General features: G+C 39.3%; 1 protein-coding gene across 1 annotated transcript in view; it reads right to left on the bottom strand.

Annotated features, from left to right (window-relative positions):
* SLC9A9 (solute carrier family 9 member A9) overlaps positions 1 to 19,608 on the bottom strand; it is a 174,835-nt gene that overhangs the window by 116,797 nt on the left and 38,430 nt on the right. Inside the window, exons 5-6 of the mRNA XM_059479635.1 lie at positions 19,253 to 19,368; positions 10,265 to 10,370 (exon numbers count right to left, since the gene is read on the bottom strand). Of these exons, the coding sequence (XP_059335618.1) occupies positions 10,265 to 10,370; positions 19,253 to 19,368 (222 nt within the window). The remainder of the gene's footprint in view (positions 1 to 10,264; positions 10,371 to 19,252; positions 19,369 to 19,608) is intronic.

The following is a 19,608-nucleotide window of genomic DNA, read 5'->3' as shown; positions in this document are numbered from 1 at the left end:
TAAGTCCTGCTAATGCTAGAAATAAAATGTAAAACTGTGAACATCCTATAATGAGAGTTTAGAAATACCTTTCACCTTACTCTCTTGGAATAAAAACACTGTAATAAAGAAGATGTACACTGTTAAATGGTTCAGGAGGCTGATATATTTCTTCAGGAATATTTTCATCTAGCTGTAACTTTTTCCCAGTGTGTCTGAGGCAGGAACAGCAGCCTGCTAGGCACTCCATTTTTCTCATTTCTCTCATTATTGCTTCTGGCTGTGCTTGCTACATATCAGCTGAACAATGTGGAAAGAAAAACAGGTTGATTTCTTTTAAGTAAAAATAAAGTAAACTTTCAGTGAATGGGGATACAAAATTAAAATGCTTTAAAGTCTAAAACTATATTACTTTTGTGAGATTTTGCAATGGAGAAATTACTAAGGGAAAAATGTGAATATCAGTTTATTCAATGTATTGTTGGGATACTACTTTGTTCAAAGTTTTAATAATATTTAAACCTTCCTTTTCAAAATCCAAATTCTAGCATCACTATGTCTCCCCAGAAACATGCTGAAATTTCATTAGAAATCCAAATAACACATCCAAATACACACATGCACATTACTTTCAGAATATGTAGATCATTATAATTAGCAATTAGTTAGGGAACATCAACGTTCCAAATGCATTAAGAGCAAACTGACAAAAAGAGTGGATGTCTTTCTTTGGTATCATGGCCTTCACAGGGAATGTTCCCAAGTCCCGTTGCCCTGAACACGGCAGAACTGAACCAGCTCTGTCACACGGAGCTCTCTCAGGGCCACTTGCACAACTGCTGCCCTGAGTGTTTTCTGTCTCTGTCACAGCTTGTGACTTTGCCAAAATGTCACCATTGAGACTACATTGCCACGTTGTATTTGAAATTGCCATGAAGAGTTTTTTCTCTCTCTTTTTTTTTCCCCTCTTTAAATTGGCATTCTGCAGAGCCATTATAGAGAGACTACCTCTGTGCTTATCTTGGACAGAAACCTTACAACCACATAATTACACAGCTTTCTCACTGAACCACTTTGAAATTCAGACTTGAATTTCATTTCCAAGGGGAGGAAAGAGGAAATTATCCATCTGTTTCCTACATAGCTTTCACCCTTGTGAAAATGTGACAAAATTATGCAAATTTTTAAAGGTTTCCAAAATGTTTAGTTGACAAATCTCAGTGGAGATCTGATAAACTTCATCAACTAAAAATCTACCAAGATCTCATTTTTTTAGGCATGTACCATCTAAAACCTAAATATGTGACTTTTCCCTCTGCAGCTGCTGATCCCCAGACTCAGCCAGCTGCTGTCCCCAGTGCTGTGACTGTCACATCACCCCTCCTGTCCTCATTACCTCCTCTGTTTGTCACAACATAATAAGAAGGATAGTGAAGAGGTGCTTGCACCAGGAATGAAGGCAGGGTCTCTCTTGACTTTAGGGTATGAAGGAGGTTGGGGTTTACAGTCCTAGATTATCTTTAGAAATACTTTCTTTTTATCTCAAGTGGGAGACCTAGGGACTGGAGAGTGCCAGGGAAGTGGTAGAGCTGGTCATGCAGCTCAGGGCAAAGGGTAGAGTGAGATGGAGATGCTGGCCATTGTCTTCTGGAAGGACAAGGGAGAGAAAGACTGAGACCAACAGAAAAGCAAGTAGAAACAAGGAGAGAGTGCAGTTTTGTTACCATTGGAATAAATCCCAAGAATAGAAATTTGCTGAGTCTCATCATTGAAGCAGCTGTGAAGTGCAGTAACTGGAGGTTTGCAGTCACTCCTGCTGTGCCTGGCACTGAAGGAGGCAGCTGATGCTGCTGTTATCAATTATTCTCTTTGCTCATGTGACAGAAGTATATCCTGAAACCATTAAAGTTCCTACTCCAAAAGGTGAAACATGCACACTGAAATGATGTCTTGGGTATGGAGAGAGAGGGGTTTCTATGTATGAAAAAATGAACTAAAATAACATTTAATTAAAATTTTTACAAAAGGTACCTCTCCTTTGTAAGATATGAAAATTTTTGGGCATTATGTAACTAGTGAGTGTCTGATAAGGTTTGCATTATTTTTATGTGCTTTATGGACAGTTCCTCATGCATATATATATAAATATGCACATGCAACAGAATTTCATGAAGACTTGTGTCAGTTCTAACAGCCTCAATAGTTCAAGGATTTGAGCCTTAAAAGATCAAGGCTTGCAGGAGGAAGCAGTTTACCAGATATTGTTGGTAAAAAAAAAATATGCTTAGAGCAGGTCAGAATGATGAAATTCAAATTGAACTGTAGCACAGAGGTTCTGGAATGGTTCACAGAGGGATCACAAGAGACATCAGTCTTTCCTAGTGTTCCTGGGTAGCCACTGGAAATAGTCCATTCTCCCACAGTAGGAATGGGTTCTTTGTTCATGTAATCATAACCTGATATCCAAGGAATAACAGCATTTTTATGGAGTATCCTGTTGTGACAAACTCTCTGTCTCGCTGAGATAGCTGTGCTCTCCAGGACTGTATTTCTGGGAAGGATTTGGGCATGAATAGGAATTGGTGGCTACCTTGCAAATGAAATGGCAGAAAGGACTCCCACACCTTTCTGACACACACTCCTCCTCTATCTGCCAGGAGACAAGATATGTATGTTAATTTATTGCAAGAGCCAGACAGACTCTTACATACAGTATTTCATCCAGAGAGGATGAAATCAGCTTTCTTTTGGAACACTTCAAGGGAAATAATATCCATACTATAATTTTAAAATAAAAGGGGTTGTCTCTGTAAGTAGAATTAGACTCTATGAGTTGTCTCTGTAAATAGAATGAGACTTTGTATGTAATTATCTTGCTCTCAGGAAAAATCTGTCTTATTCCCTAGAAAAAGGTTATTTGGACAAGAAAAACCATCTGAAGAGCTCAAAAGCCAGGCTGACTGATACCATGATGCACTCCAGTTCTGAAGAGCTCCCAACAGAAATCTTTGAAATGAAGAAGCTTTGATGCCAGTTTGGTCATTTGCAGGGAAAGTGAAGCTAAATAAGTGCCACTTAGGTGTGATTTGCAAGGACTGCAAGCAGCACTCTTAATTCTGAACTTAAAACTTATCTGTCTGTTTGTGTACAAGTGGATGGAGATACCTGCAGCTCCTCTGGTTTGATTGGGTCTGACAAGTACAGACATTCCCAGCTGCTTTGAGCTAAGCTCCATCTTCATACACCCCTCAGGGCAATCTCCATAACGTTGCTCACTGAAATCTACTCTCGCTTCGCAGTCTGCAACTGAGGGCTGCCTGTTCAAACTGCACAGCCAAAGCAGTGCCAATTAGAGAACTGGGGTGGGCTGGCCCTGCCTGGGTGACAGGTGCCCACCCGGCCACTCCATCGCTCCCTCCTCTGCAGGATAGGGTGGGAGGAAGAAAATAAGATGGAAAAAAGCTCAGGAGTGAAGATAAAGGCACATTAACAAAGCAAAAGCTGTGTGTGAAAGCAAAGGAAAGCAAAAGTTCTATTCTCTGCTTCCCATTGGTGAGTGATGCCACGTGTGTGGAGCAGTTGCTCTGGAATATGAATGCAGTAACATTTATCTGCCCCTTCCTCCTTTCTTTTAGCTTTTATTGCTGAGCACATCATATGGTACAGAATATCCCTTTGTGTCCTCCCTGTGTCCTCTCCCAAGTGTCTGCCCTCTGGGATGCTGGGGAGACAGAGCTGCTGCTGGGCCAGCCCTGCTCAGCTGCACCAACACACTGCTGGGCTCTCAGCAGGGCAAAGCACAGCCCTGTGAGGGCTGCTGGGGAAATGAGCTCCAGCTCACACACACCCAGCAGCACAGAGGGTATGGCCTTTAGCATATATCAACTAGATCCTAAGTAAAATTTTAATATGGCACTAATATAGGAAAAAGTGATATGAAATACTGAAATGTGAAAAAAATTGAGGAGTAAGAACTACTTCCTGAAAATATTCTCTTCTGAGTGTCCATTTTCATACTGAAATTTTGGCTTTAAGAAGCATTACAGAAATTCAACAGCATTTTTTTCCTCTGGTTTAAGTATAACACTGGTCTGTACAGTAAAGCTCATGGAGGAAAAAAGAAAGGAAGTTTTGTTAAGCAGAGATATAAACATTTTATGTGGGATTTCCTCTATTCTGGGAAAGAAGCTCTTTTAAAGTTCCTGCTAATAGCAAGTTTGGTTAGCTTCCCAGTGCTCACATCTCCTGTTCCAGATGGTCAGTGACGTGAAACTCTAATTATCATCAACAAAATAAGCTGGGACTAAACCCTTCCTCAAAGGTAAAAAGAGCAGATGGACAACCAAAATTTCATTATTAGAGAAATAATAGAGGAAAGGACTCCTCATTTACCTTTCAAAATCACTCAATAACGTGATGCACAATTAACTCCTTGCTCTATTAATATATAAATTACTCTGTTATTTGACTGTATGAATGGCTGCTTGTTATATAAAACGTTCCAACAATATTTGGAATAGCAGCCAAATCCATCTTGTCTAAGGGAACCAGTAAATGAAATGATTGGGCTGAGCTTCCATCCAGCATTTTGTTTGCTTTCAGGTTTTCAGGGGATTCTATTTTATTCTCCTCCACAATGTTACAGACATCTCTCCTCAGGAACATTGGTGGGAATAAAATCACAAATAGCATTTATCTGGAATGAGGCAAGGCCTGTATCCAGAGATAGAGTTAGTCATTGGTCCAGAATTGTGTCTCCCAGACACTGAAATCCCTAAATATTTGTCAAGGATTCCAAGCCATGCAGGTCAGGACCATGGAGCACTCTCCCTGTCTGTTGGGTTCCAGTGCTGGTCTCACTTTGAGCTGGGATTTCTGAGTCAGGCTTTGCAAAGGCAGCCCCTCATCTAAACCTGCCCCTGCTCAAACTGAGCTCATAAAGGCCTCAGAACCCCCAGGGCTGCTCAACCAGACAGCTACAAAGAGAGGGTCTGGGAGCACCCTCTGTATTTCTGGCAGAATCTCATTCCTTTTCTGAATTCAGGTTCACTGCCTGATTGCAACATACCACTCTTTAGAATTAGCTGTCCTAATTCCTATTCTGTTGCCAGTTTCCTAAGTTCAGGAGTAGATTTTGATGTACTACTTAAGGATTTCAATATAGATATTCATAACAAAACAATATAAAACTGAAAAATTGCATCAGAGAAAGATAATCAGATGTTACTCTGCATCTTTATGAGTAAACAAGCTTTTCTTTTCTCTAAAGAGTTCTAGCTACAGGTTTATGTATCACTGTCATGATCTGTAGTTACACAATGAGCCTTATCTCTCTTTCTTGCTTCTTTTTCCTAGCCATGCCTTCACAATGTCCATTTGTTGCTTTCACCAGCTCATTTTCTAACATCTTCATTTCACTATCTCTTCTCACTTTAGAAATCTATTTTCTTTAAACAGGAAAATTTTGCATGTGTTGATACTTTTTACCTGTCACCTGTCTGATGGCACAGGTACTTTTATTTCCCTCTTTCCTTCCTGTAAAGGTTCTGTGCGCACTTTGTTCATTAGTTGGCAAGGAGTGAGGCTTTTATCCTTTTGAAAAAGAATTCCTAGGCTGAAGAGTTCTATGTGTAGGTACACTAAAGCTATTAGCTGTGGGTACAGAAGGGCCCACTTGTGGATAGAAGTGTTTTTTTACACTGTTTCTCTGTACTGATATGTCTAGGATGTGTGAATAACATCTTAGCACTCAGGTACATGTTGAGAATAAATAGAACTTAAATTTAGTTTCATTTTCACTGCAGTTGCTGAGATAGTATTGTAAGAGACACTAAGGAATTGCATGAATACATACAGGGTTTAAAAAATGGCTAAAAATATAAGGGCCATAGAGAAACCAGCATCCTTTTTCTTCTCTTATGTGATGACTCAATACTATTTGTCATTTGCTAATAGTGCCTAACAAATCTCAGCGTGAGGAAGGGGATTCAGGCTGACAGAATTCCCTGTGTTCTTACATTCAACAAACTTACCTACAGGTGGGGAGGAAGCTGAAACAAAGGGTTAGCTAAGAGAAAAGTCCTTGTTTCTTAATTGATACACTTGAAACAAAAGATTTTGACACAGTACATATCGAAACCCACAACATTGCTTTCAAAGGACACTTTCTGAATATAACTGCAGTTTGTGGGAAAATATGATGTGAGAACATTCAGATGTCTTTCCTCTGTAAAATTTGTTATTCAATGTGCTCAGGAATCAAAGTGTGGCAAAAACTATACAGAATAATGCTTCAAAAGTGGAAGGGCAAAGGATCCAAATTAGAGACAGTCCACGACAAAAGAAAAAAAGAAAAATATAATCATAAAGGGAGCTTCACATCTACTGAGATATACATCAAGCAGACACCCATCATAACTTTCAAAGACAATATTATTCTTGCAACTCCCAGCTCTCAACTTAATTATTCAGCAGAATTTACAATATCTCTTATTTTCCTTTGCAGAACAGCTGATTTTAATATATAATACTCAAGGAACAACAATTACAAATTGTGTAAAGTAGGGAAGTAACACTTGCAGATAACAGACAGTTACATCAGTTGGGCCAATGACCACATGAAATACAGACTGAATTCTTGTGACTGCATTTGATGTTTGTCCAATGTCTCTTTCTCAGTTTCTGATTACACTGCTCTCTTGTGTATGCTACATTCAAGTTCAGTGACATAATAACAGAATTAAACCCATTGAAATAATAACAACAATACAGGTAAACAAGTACTTAGAACTGGAAAGGTTTAAAGATTCTTATTAATTTTCTATTTGTGGTCCATTATATCACAGAAAATGTCTTAACTGCACTAAAATTAGCAATACAATGTCTGTGCCTACCAGTGTGTCAGAACCCAGAGTGTGTCAGAAGGAATTCTCTTGTCTGCCTAAGAAAATTATAGGAATCACTGACTGAGAAAAGACAGCCTTAGAGGGTGCTCAGCCCAAACTGAGCTGAACTCCAGCCTCTGAGTTATTTCCCCTGGAAATTGATACTGTTTTTCAATCAACTTTCAATAAATCAGTTACCTTTGCCATGTTATTTCAGAAAGCCTTATATAAGCTTCCACCAAGAAAGAAGGGTTTGGGCATGACATTAACTTGTATAAGCTTTGTCTAGACTAGAACGAAAGTACTTTTTGAGTGAACATGTACAATGACCTGAGTTGGTATATGTTTATCCTGGAAATATTTCAGAGGAACCACAAAACTACTTTTATCAGGATTTTCCTCAGTCAGTATTCTGGAAAACAAAGTATGTAGGAAATATTTGTGGCATAATTAGTCATATGGGTTTTTCTGGGTAAAAGCAGACATGTTTAATAATCTAATAAGTACTGTCTTGTAAGGGTCTGCTGTCAGTTTTCTTAAATACTTGGAATTCTTGATGTTTATTTTCTGTGAGAATTCTCACAAGTTTTTATTAAAAGGAGAATTTTATCCTAATAACAAAAAGTTGTTAGAAACTCTGGAAGTGATTTTGATATGAGGAAATCCTTGTTGCATCTCCCATGCCCTTGTTTAGAGAGGCCCTTGTGTGTGTGAGCTCTCCCAGATGCAGAACAGCTTGTCAGCCTTCCTGCAGCCACTGCTGTCAATTCGAGTCACAGTGATCCCTCCTGCACGGATTATCTTAAAATAGCACACTATAAATGAAACCTGCAGTTAGCACAAACACCCAGGTGTTTGGTGGGGCGGGATGGCCTCAGGAGAACTGGTGTCCCTGGTTGGGATTTTCACTGTGTGCACACACTCTTGCAGCAGCACAGCTCCTGTGACTTGCTAAATCCCTAGAAAAATGCAGGGGTGGCTGCTCCTGCTGCTGTCCTTCTTAAACTAAATGATAAACAGGACAAGAAAAATAGAGACTGGAGGGAGAAGCTGAAAGAAAGGAGAGAGATCAATCTAAGCCCTTGTTGGCAGACAGCCATGCTGCCTTCACCTTGCCAAATGGCCACCTCCTGCCATAAGGGCCTCCTCTCTTTTCTCTTCCTGCCTCTCCTGCAGCGAGTCACTCCTGCAGATATTATCTTACTTATTCTGTTAGATAATGAAAAACAATGTGTATTTTCATATTCTATTTTTCTGGTTATCATTATAGAGTGTACTAAATTACTTACTCTTGCTTTTCCAGATTTGTAAACATTATTCTCGCACCTTTTTAAATAGACATCTATTGCTGTAATTATGAACATGTTGTGTTTGCCCACAAGAATGGTATGGGTTACAGGAGAAAAAATAGCTGTTCTTTTTGCAGTGGCAGAAAAACAATTTTCTTCATTTAAACTCTGGTTGGTTTAGTCGGGTTTTAATGACCTGAAGCTAGCAATATTAACAGTATATCTTTACTTAAAATGCTACAGGAAGATTATATTGGGTTGCAGAAGTATTGTATTTGTGCAGAATCTGATTATTTAAGCCAGAGAGTAATGAAATGTGAAACTGATGATGCCATGTATTCTCTTCAGTCTCTGCAAATTACTTTAGAAATCAAAGAATTGGTCACAGTGAATATATTAAAAAATCACAACAATCACAAAAAAATTTTCCAGCAACAAGAGATTCTATACTAAAGATTTGTAATCACCCATGTAACAGCAAAGAAAACATGAGGAGTAGATAGGCTGAGGTGCATAACTTAGCCTTGAGTACTGGGAAGAGCAGAGCTTAGAAATTCATGAATCATGTACTGGAATACTGATGGAACTGGAATCTGATGGGACTTTTCCTTTTAGATTTGCTCTGCAGTTGAGTTGCTCCTTTGGGAGATCTGTGTGCTTTGGCATCAGGGTGACAGAAAACTAGAGAGATTTCAAACACTCTGGGTTCCTTGAGCTGCTTGGAGCCCCACTGTTCCTCTGTGGGAACCTTGCACTAACAGAGGAGGAGCCTCAATGAGCTGAAAATGTCTTGGCTGTTATTAAACCACGCCAAGGGAGGGAGATAAAAATCTCAGACATTGCCACCTACACACCTCTTCCCAATTCTAATAGCTGCTTCAGTGCTGTTCGGTGGCTCTCTCACCGAGTTGTCTGGTGTTTGCTTACTTTTCCTTTTGTGCATTTTATTATCTGGGGTACCAGAGCTCTCCAGGTGACACATTCCAGCCCCAGGCCCGGGATGTGACAGCCATGCTGTATCTAACCCTGGGCTGTATCTAACCCTGGGCTGCTGTGCTCAGACACTCAGCAGCACCTGAAAACATTGCTCTTGCTCTGGAAACTCTGGGAGGAGTTCAGTGTAGGTGAAGGTTACTAGACTGATAATTGGAAAGTGATAAACTAAATAGGAATGCTAGTTCTTTTTTGTACTGTGAAACAAGTTTGAGTCTTTTTGCAGCAATTATTATCAGTTGAAACTTCATGGGGTTTCAGAAAAAATATTAAGCTCATCTTTTAACTACTGTAAACACTGTAACTCTGAGGGATAGGATAAATCCTTGTTCAAGGAAACATGTTTTAAGGAGAAAGTTGGCACTGAATTGAGGCTTACTGTGAAGCACCTTCAAACATCGTGGAGAAGTGAATTTGACTTTGCAGTTCTGTTACTTTTAAGATTATCTGAGAGGATTATTTGTATTTCTGGCAAAGCTTTGGGAAGCATATAATGCATGTAGAGTGGAGTAAACTTGAGATCCCATTAATCATGTACTTAGCATCTATATTTTTAGGACAGCACATACTTGTGTGATTTTGGACCATCATTTGTGATCTGTTTGAGGATTCCTGAGAATAAAAAAGCTATATATAAATTTAAGATAATATTATCAGCTGAAGCTCTGCCAGCTTCCACAGACAGATGTCGATAAACAGATACTATGTACCACTTTGTGGTTTTAATATTGGGAAATAATAATTGCAAAAAATAAAAAGAACCTGTCTTGAATTTTATAGTTGCTCTATGTCCTAAATGTTCATTTAGCATTTTTTTTCCAAGATACCTTGTTTAGATGAGGAAAGAAATGGTAATAAATTAAGTTCACATTTTACAGAATGTACTGCTTTCTGGATTAAAGAACATGAACTAAAATGGCATTCTGGATATGCAGTTGCTATGAGCAGTATTGGAATTCTAGTGTTAACAAACCAAGAAAAATTCTAAAACTACATCTCTGTAACAAAACCTTCAAATGATATAGCTGTACTTGAACAAACCATATCAGTGAGAATGGCACCAGTGAGAAAAGCTTTAATGATCTCCCCAGGTAAAGCATGGAGGCGGGTGTAACTTACTGTGTCAGCACGATAGCCACAGCATCATTTAGGACACTCTCTCCAAACAGGAGTGTGTACAAATCTGTATCCACATTCAGCTCATGGAAAATAGCAAGGACTGTCACTGCATGGAAAGAAAGCAAAGTGAGTTGGAATTTTCATGTTCCTCTGGCAGTTCAAGAAATAAAGCAATGTTAGAATGCAGGTTTGGGAAGCCCAGTCCTATATATTGCCTAAGAGCAATTGCCTAAGTGGATAACAATGAGTTAAGAAGGATCAACTGGAAAATATGAGATCCTTAAATTAATTATGTCTATGAGTTTTGCTGCTGCAGCTGAGTTAGGAAGAAGCTTTCCCTCTCACACAGAGAATCCTACAGAAATGAAAATGTCACAGCATGATCACTGTGCATGAAGCACTGCGATCTTGTGACCACAGAGGAATAAGGGTGCTGAAAAGAGTTGGGTTTGCTGTGGATTTTGTGTGTGATGAGTAGGGGTCTACCTGTTTTAAGAAGGATATAATAACAATTACCCATCTGTTACACGTGTCCACTAAGGGATGTGCAGCATGCCCACCCTGTCCTGCCCCACGCTCAGCAAGGATGTGGCTCATGGTACCCAGGAAGCCTCTGACCCAGACCAGGATATTTGACACCTACAACACATTCTAAGGTTCCTTCAGCATACCAGTAGTTTAAGTTCCTTCGTTCTCCCTGACTTATACCCTATATTTGATTTTCAGTTCACCAGTGCAATAGAAAAAATACAGTGTGGTGAATTTAAATTGAAGGTGAGCAAATTATTTAGACACACATCACCAGGAGTATTAGTATTTGGTTCCTATTCAGGTAATTAAATCCTGTAGATATTACCTTAGGCCTTCTCTGTTTTTCCCTCCTCCCTGCAGACAGGGGATCACAGTCCTTCCTATGGTCTATTTTGCATTTCAAAAACTCCAGCTGAAGAAGGCGGTGTTCTTGGTATGTCTTATTTGAATTCTTATTATCTTCTCTTTGCATAGACAAAGCAGAACTTTCTAATTTCAAACAGAATTTAATGTAAAGACTCCCAATTACTTGTCTGGTTAAAAGTCACATGGTAACTCAGTGCTTCACTGGTGCTCATTCTAGTACATAATTGTGCAATTGACTCAGTCCTTATAGCCCAGGAATCCTAAAGATTAGGAGTGCCTCTGGGATGCCATGTTCACATCTGACATTTTAGAAATAAAAACAATATACTTTTACATTCACATGACTGCTGATAATTCATACAAGAGCATGACCAGCTGATTATGCTTTGTCTTAATGATATTTCTTGGAACTTTCAAAGCATTGCTGCGAAGGTTTTCTAAATGGCACTTAAGTATCTATGTAATCTCAAAATCAGTTTATAAACCCAAAATAAATTCTCAGTTCTCCTGTGAGATTTTATGTTAAAGTGATCTCTGTTGATGTGTTATCTCTGAAGAATTTTGGAAGTGTTATTCTACAGAAGACAATTTAGGAGATGTGTGTAGCTGAACATTTGCTGATATAGCTATATTTAAATTAGCTAGTTATATTTAACCATCCTGGTAACCTTACCCATCTACTCCCACTGCAGTTATAATTTAAACTAGAAAAAGAGTTCTTTGCCCAGAATAGCTCAAAGGTGTAGGCAGAAGCTTTATTGACAAAAGATATTTTCTTGGTTCACCAACATCTATATTCAGGTTTTTGCCTGATTAGCAATGCTGACTTAATGTGCTAAATGTGGACTCAGTTTGGTCTCCTGCTCTCTAATGTCATTGGCATAAAAACAGACTTGTTTTCTAAAACTATTTGCCACTTTCAGCTTTTGCTTATTAGCTAATTAGTTTGGGCTCTTGTTAATAGTCTCTGTGATACTGATAGAAGGCAAAGAAAACAGCAATCAAAGTCAGTGTACTGCTGGGGTGTGTGTGGAGCAGGCCAAGGCAATTAGACGGATGCGTACACATTCCTCTCCTTCCTCCTGCCTCCTAAATAAACAACTTTCTCTTCTTGTTTCTCTTCCAACTCTACCCCCAAAATGTTACTTTAATATTTTCAAATGAAAGCAAAATAATAAATCAAGCAACACAGTAACGCATCAGTTGCCTCTTCTGGGAGAAACTCCCCAGTTCACCCAGTTCTCAGAAAATATCTTCCATTTCAAATGTTTTCCCATTTCCAGGGGAGGTTATTGGATTTTCTTTACCTGTCCCTGACTGAAGGGTCCTGGTCTCTGCTCTGTCCCTCTCTTGTCTGGCCCAAGGCAGAGCAAACTTCAGCCCCACCTCTGCTGACAGACATTTGTCTGATTTGTTTTCAAAGAACTGAAATGATGCTGGTTGCATGAAACTCAAGGGAGTCTAACTTGCTCTTCAGTATTCATATCATTTATAAATGCAATTATTCCTGAATCATGTCTAACCCAAATCTCCCCTCCTGCTTTTCAAGTCTGCAATTTCCATTCCTAGCCTAATGAGAGACAAAAATTTGTCATATTTATTCTGATTTTCTTTCAGCAGAATTTGTCTATTCAAAGACTCATTTCAGACATCTCCTCCCTAAATGACTCACTTCATTCAATCTCCTCCTTTAGTAATGTTTTCTTGCCCTCTAATCAGCTCATATCTTCCCTGAAATACAGTGCCTAAAACCATGTCCCAGTAATGCAGTTGACACTCGCTGTCAAGAAATAAAAGGAGAAAATGCTGTAGAACACGTTAATAAATCCTGTTTTCCTTTTTTTTTTTTGCTATGTATTGGTACTCATGACTCATTTTCATAGGTTGTAAACTTGAAATTGTTTTCAGAAGTGAATGCTCACTTCTGTCTATGCTGTCTATGAAGATGCTTTTTTTTCAAGTAGCGTTTATCCTTGTCTATTTTAAATCATTACAGCAATCATACTGAATTCTAACCATGCCTTTCAAAGTGTTTGCAATCTCCTTTCAGCAGAATATTGTACCATAAAGAAACACCCTCCGTTGCATTAGCCAACTCATTAATGAAAATTAGAAATAGTGTCTGCACAAGAACAGGATCTTTAGGTCTGCAGGATCCTTAGCACATCCACCCTTTTAAGAGCTCCAGGACACATTTTCACCTTGTTTTGACCACCACTGTCTGGGCACTTCCCCATAACCACATTTGCCTTCATTTATTATGAGAATCTCTGGGCATGGGTCAGAATGGCCACATCAAAGGGGATGTGCTGCTCTGCTATGGAAGAAAGTTCATTTAAGTTACCTCTGGACAGAATAATGCTCTAGGAATAGTCATCATGTCCAAGGAAGTCACATCATGTTTTGTCAAACAGATGACTTTAAAACTCAAGGGAAATAATTTAAAAATAATCCTACACTACAGTAACATGTCCAGTCTGTGAGAACTTTGATATCTAAGTCAAGTTTGTAGATGTTGCACTGCAGTCAGCTTGGCCCCTGGCTTTCTGAAGGCACTGCAGAGCAGCAGTGAGTAGGGCTTGGTTTTTGTGTGGTAACTACTTAAAGACTCATACAATTCATTAGATACAACATGTATTACAAGGATACCAACTACTTTTCATTAAAGTACTCAGCATCTCTTGTTTCAGTGTAAGCAAATGAGAACAGAAAAAGAGGTGGGTAAAGAAGTGGCTGGAAGGTCAGGTCATTGGGGGAGCACCAACACCTTTTGTGGCAGTGGAAAACCGACACCAACAGAAATAACGTGTGCCAGAGCTGCTGACTCAGAAGGGGTTGTGAACTTCAGTTAAAATTCAGTGATGGGAAGCAGGAAATAGTGAGGCATCTAAGATTTTCACAGATTTTATTTATGCCAACAAAAGTCTGATTCACTTCTTCCCTGACTTCATGGGCTGAGGTAACATCTGTCACATGCTAAGCCCAAGATGATTTCAGTTGTACCCAAGTCATAAGAAGTGTTTGTGGAGCTGCTTTGTGAAAGGTGTCTTTGGACAAATGTAGAAACAAACTGGCTTGTTAGAGACGCCTGTAAAAAGTATCTATAACTGAAATATCACCGAATGACAACAATCCCTATGCTAACTGTATGCAGTGCTACTTTGCTGTTACTTTTAAAAGAATAGGGAAACAAAAAATAAATTACAGCATTATATAAAGTACTGGTATTATTGTACCTCAGTCTTCTGACTAGAGCTATTAATGTCTTTCATAGCTCATGGGCCTAAATTCTTTTAGGAGTGCAGTATCAAATGAGAAGAAAATAAGATTAGAGAAATCTAACTTTTATTTCCTATTGACTTTGTCTAAAAATAAAGTTTCCAATTTGAATTATAGACTCCTTTCCCTATTAGTAAGTCACAGCCCTCACAGATTAGTTCAGTGGTGAAAAAGATGAAAGAGGACATATATTTTAATTTAAAACACATTTATAAACCATCTTACATAGTGTTTGAAATGCATTACCTTGTTGTATTTATACATTATGCTTCTTAATGCAAAATCCTTCGATTTTATGAGAAACAGAAACTGCTCTTTCTGATAAATATCCAATTTTATCAATAACAAGAGCAGTGCAACCCACAGCTCCAGTTCAGCTGTAACCATAGTAACTTCAAAAAGGGAAGAGCCTTGTGATTGTCAATGTGACTAAAGGTAAGGGAGTTCATATAGTTCAGAAATAGCTGTGCTTCAGCAAACCCTCTGAAGGTAAATCAGTTTTCTATACTTGAAACGTCAAAAATTCGAAAAGAAAACAAAAGAAAGGGCTAAAGGTATGTCTTTGGATGGGAAGGTGGTTGCCCAGAAGGTGTTACTAGCAGCAGCCCTGGAGGCTGCCCAGAGTTGTGCTGTTTGTAGATTTTTGGTGGCTGGGGCAGAGGTCCTGTCCTACCCCCCTGTGCCAGGTCTTGTGCTGTTTATTGTCCCATTAGAGCCACAGGGACAGCTGGGCCACCAAGCCATGTGCCAGTGTCACTGTGCAGCTGGGCCACCAAGCCCTGTGGCAGTGCCACTGTGAGGTCTCTGATGGGCAGTGTCACTCTGAGCTCTCTGAGGGGCAGTGTCACTGAGGTCTCTGAGGGGCAGTGTCACTCTGAGGTCTCTGAGGGGCAGTGTCACTCTGAGCTCTCTGAGGGGCAGTGTCACTGTGAGGTCTCTGAGGGGCAGTGTCACTGAGCTCTCTGAGGGGCAGTGTCACTCTGAGCTCTCTGAGGGGCAGTGGCACTGAGCTCTCTGAGGGGCAGTGGCACTGTGAGGTCTCTGAGGGGCAGTGTCACTCTGAGCTCTCTGAGGGGCAGTGGCACTCTGAGCTCTCTGAGGGGCAGTGTCACTGTGAGCTCTCTGAGGGGCAGTGTCACTCTGAGCTCTCTGAGGGGCAGTGTCACTCTGAGCTCTCTGAGGGGCAGTGTCACTGTGAGCTCTCTGAGGGGCAGTGTCACTCTGAGCTCTCTGAGGGGCAGTGTCACTGTGAGCTCTCTGAGGGGCAGTGTCACTGTGAGCTCTCTGAGGGGCAGTGTCACTGTGAGCTCTCTGAGGGGCAGTGTCACTGTGAGCTCTCTGAGGGGCAGTGGCACTCTGAGCTCTCTGAGGGGCAGTGTCACTCTGAGCTCTCTGAGGGGCAGTGTCACTGAGGTCTCTGAGGGGCAGTGTCACTGAGCTCTCTGAGGGGCAGTGTCACTGAGGTCTCTGAGGGGCAGTGTCACTGAGCTCTCTGAGGGGCAGTGTCACTGAGCTCTCTGAGGGGCAGTGGCACTGTGAGCTCTCTGAGGGGCAGTGTCACTGAGCTCTCTGAGGGGCAGTGTCACTGTGAGCTCTCTGAGGGGCAGTGTCACTGTGAGCTCTCTGAGGGGCAGTGTCACTGAGCTCTCTGAGGGGCAGTGTCACTGAGGTCTCTGAGGGGCACCCAGAGCTGGGGCTCCCCAGTCCCTTCCCGAGCAGGGGCACCTGTGTGAGCACAGAGCACAGCCAGGAACTGCCCCGCCACCTCTGAAGGGAGCCCAAAACCACTCCCAGAGTCAGGGCACATCAGAAACCAAATCCCAGTGCTAACACAAGGCAACCCTTCCAACAGTGAAACAGGGAAATCTGTGCTGGTTTATGCAGATGAAACAATAAGACATGATTTCCTTGACAATGTGATGAATTATGCCAATTGATCAGAATAAAGAAACATGTAAATGCTGGTGTCATGTTTTAAATCAAGAATAATGAAGGAATAATTTCGGAATTTAGAAATTCTATTTCTTAAAATTTAACCTCTCACCTGAAGTCTTAAAATCAGAAACTTTCTCCACTGAAAATGATAAATTATTCGAAGGAGATGTTCTCTCTAAGATGAATTATTTGGTCAAGAGTGACCTTGTTTTGTCCCTGAAGTTTCTAACTGTCCTTTCTAGAGACATGAAAGTCTTTTGAGGCATCACAAAGTATTGTTGATATTTAAGGATCACAGTCTATAATGGAAAACACGGGCCCAAGTATATCCAGTCCTAAATTAATTTCTTAATCTTAGTTCAAGTGTTAGTTTTCTATAGAAGAGAACACACAGCACATAAGAGCAATTCTAAATTATTTTTATGCCAAAATACCTAGATTGAAAATCTTCAGATAAACTTCAGAACTAAAACCTGCAGAGTGCTGTGATATTATTTCCTTCTTAGAAATACTAGAAAATTTTACCTGGCATATGTTTGTTTACTACCTTGAGATTAAAAATCTTTGTTTAACATGTAAACACCTACCAGTCATCTTTATTATCACAAATAAGGAGCTCAATCAAACCAACTTCTGTCAAGTCAACAAATCCGTTTTTAGCATCTTTTGAGACTTAATTGCTTTCCATAGCCAAGGGAAATTAAGTCTCTTTTTGAAATTAGTTCATAATCCTACACAGTGAAGAATTAAATGAAAAATCATGTAGCAAATCTGACAGAAATTTATTATTTCATCTTAAAACCAATTAATTGTTGATAACACTAACAACATTTTGCTAAAATTTTCTTAAAAAAAACGCCAAATGAACCCTAGTTATCACAGATAAAGTCTTTACACTGATTATTTTATGCCCTAATATGTATCAGTTCACTAGGGAGCCATATTTGAACTGATTTTGGAATGCCAGTGAGCTCTTTACACACTTGAGATTATAATTCACTAGCAAATCCTAAACCATAATGAAATATTTTCAGCAGTGTCAACCATTTAATTAACGAAAAACAAAATTCTCTTAAGTCTTTGAGGGGTTGAAATTTATGGACAAGATTAGTGAACACATGAAACAACTTAGAATATTGTGAATTGATAGCAGAGGGAGCAAGACTGAACATTAAAAAAGTCTTGGATGTGCACAGACTATATAAGCAGAGAAGTAATTAGAAACAATATTAATCAATGACAGTTTGTCACAATAAAAATAGTTTTTCAACTACAGCTTTAGCTTTTTAAGCCAAAGGGAAAAGTAATCCTTGTAAGAGGAGCTTCTGTTTTGTTGATTTTTTTCCCTTTTGATTGTTCTAGATTAATCAGTGGTGATTTAATACTCTTATAATCAAAATCAGTGCATTTGTCTTATACATTACTCATCATAAGTCAACATTTGTGAAACTAAATACTCTTGGACTGGGAAATGGGAAAAGAAACTAAGCCAGCTGCAAAACCCTATTCATAGCACTATCAAGAAATAGACTTGGAAATTGTAAGGATGCTTTTATTCCATAAGCAGTTTATTTTCCTAGGTTTTCCTTGTGCTTCCAACTTCTGTGTTTTTCTCTTGCTCTGAGGATAGGCTTCAATCATGTGCTGAATCTTATTAATATGGCTGGGTGACTGAAGAAGTGGCAGCATATTGGATGTGTGGATTAATTTGAGAACAACAATTTCATGCAGCTTTTACAGTAACCTTGCAACAACGGGCTTTGTAGAAACAAACTGTTTTTATACTGTATTTTTAAGCTGTCAGAATGATAAATCACAAGCTCAAAATATTTTGTTAAATATTGAGACTTCATTTAAAGACTGGAAAAATGTGTAGAACAATATTGCTTTTTCGCATTTCTTTTAAAAGGCAGGAATTTGAAAACTTTATTCCTAAGTCTCTCAGAGAAGCTGCTCAAGGGTAGTTTTTAAACACTAATGCAGAATTTCACATACATCACAAAATGTTCTCTGTTCTGTCTCCTATAACAGGTCAGCTGAAAATTTTGCAAAAATCCATTGCACCCTTGCAGTTTTTGTATTTTGTCTTAGCAGATAACCTCGAAAAAATATCTGTTCACCTTCTCCTTTACTGTGTTCCCACAGCTGCAAATAGCAATACTTTTAATATCTGAGTACTCTTATTGACAGTTTCAACATAACAAAACCTGGACAGATCTATGAAAGCTAGGATAGCTTTGAGATTAGACTGTTTTAATTAGAAGGTAGGTCTTCTAGTCCTCCAGACATCCCTCCAAATCCTAATGATTCTGTAATTCTTTGATTCCAAAATTGACTGATTCTGCTTCCCAGCCTTTGCTATTTACTGTAACTTTGGGCTTTAAATCTCACATCTGCAAATTCAAGTCAATTTCTTGGTATCTGGTTTTTTGAGTTGTATTTATCCTGAACATTGATATCACATAAACAGTATTTCTATGGCCAAATTGGAATGCTCCATTCCCCATATCTTTAAAGGGGGTTAGGTCACACATGGATGGGAGGTTGTGATTATTATCTGTGAGGCTCCAGCAGTTCTCATATCAGCAAGCAACAGGTGGTGTCCTGAAGATCAGAGAACATTTTCCCAATCTTTTAAGTAACCTTAATTATAAAGTTTGTGATCTCAACCTAGGAAAACCAGCTACTAAAAACCCACAAGGAATTTCAGGAGCTGACTTGGACTTTTATTGACTTATGATTATCAAAATACCAGGTATTTAACAGCTAAGGGAAGGAAAAAACCCCAAGAACAGAGACTTAGAACATTTCTATGGCATCTACAGTTCTTATTTACTCTTCTGACTTTTAAAAAAGTAATTTATTTGAAATGGTTACCTGGATCTGTGGCAGACATCAGCGATCCAAAAAATAAACAGTCAGTGAAGTGGAATTCCCATTGCTTTAACTGGCCAATGTGTACCATAGCCTTCACAAAGCCATACATTATCAACCTGTCAGGGCAAGGATAAGACTGGTATTCAGACAGAGAATGCAATATTTATGTTTAATTTAAAGTATTAAACAGGTTCTTATTCTCTTCAGCTTCTTTTCAATAAATGTATCACATGAATACGAAACATAAACTGGTATCATATAAAAATTCTATTTCCTGTTCAGCTGTCAAATATTGTACTGAAATGTCAGAGACAACTCCAAATCAAAGGTTTTCTGGGTAATTTTCATCTGCTGTT

This window comes from Ammospiza nelsoni, chromosome 10 (assembly GCF_027579445.1).
Source record: "Ammospiza nelsoni isolate bAmmNel1 chromosome 10, bAmmNel1.pri, whole genome shotgun sequence".
NCBI classification, from domain to species: Eukaryota; Metazoa; Chordata; class Aves; order Passeriformes; family Passerellidae; genus Ammospiza; species Ammospiza nelsoni.
Note: the sequence above shows the minus strand (reverse complement) of the source record. Positions and strands in the feature narration are given on the sequence as shown.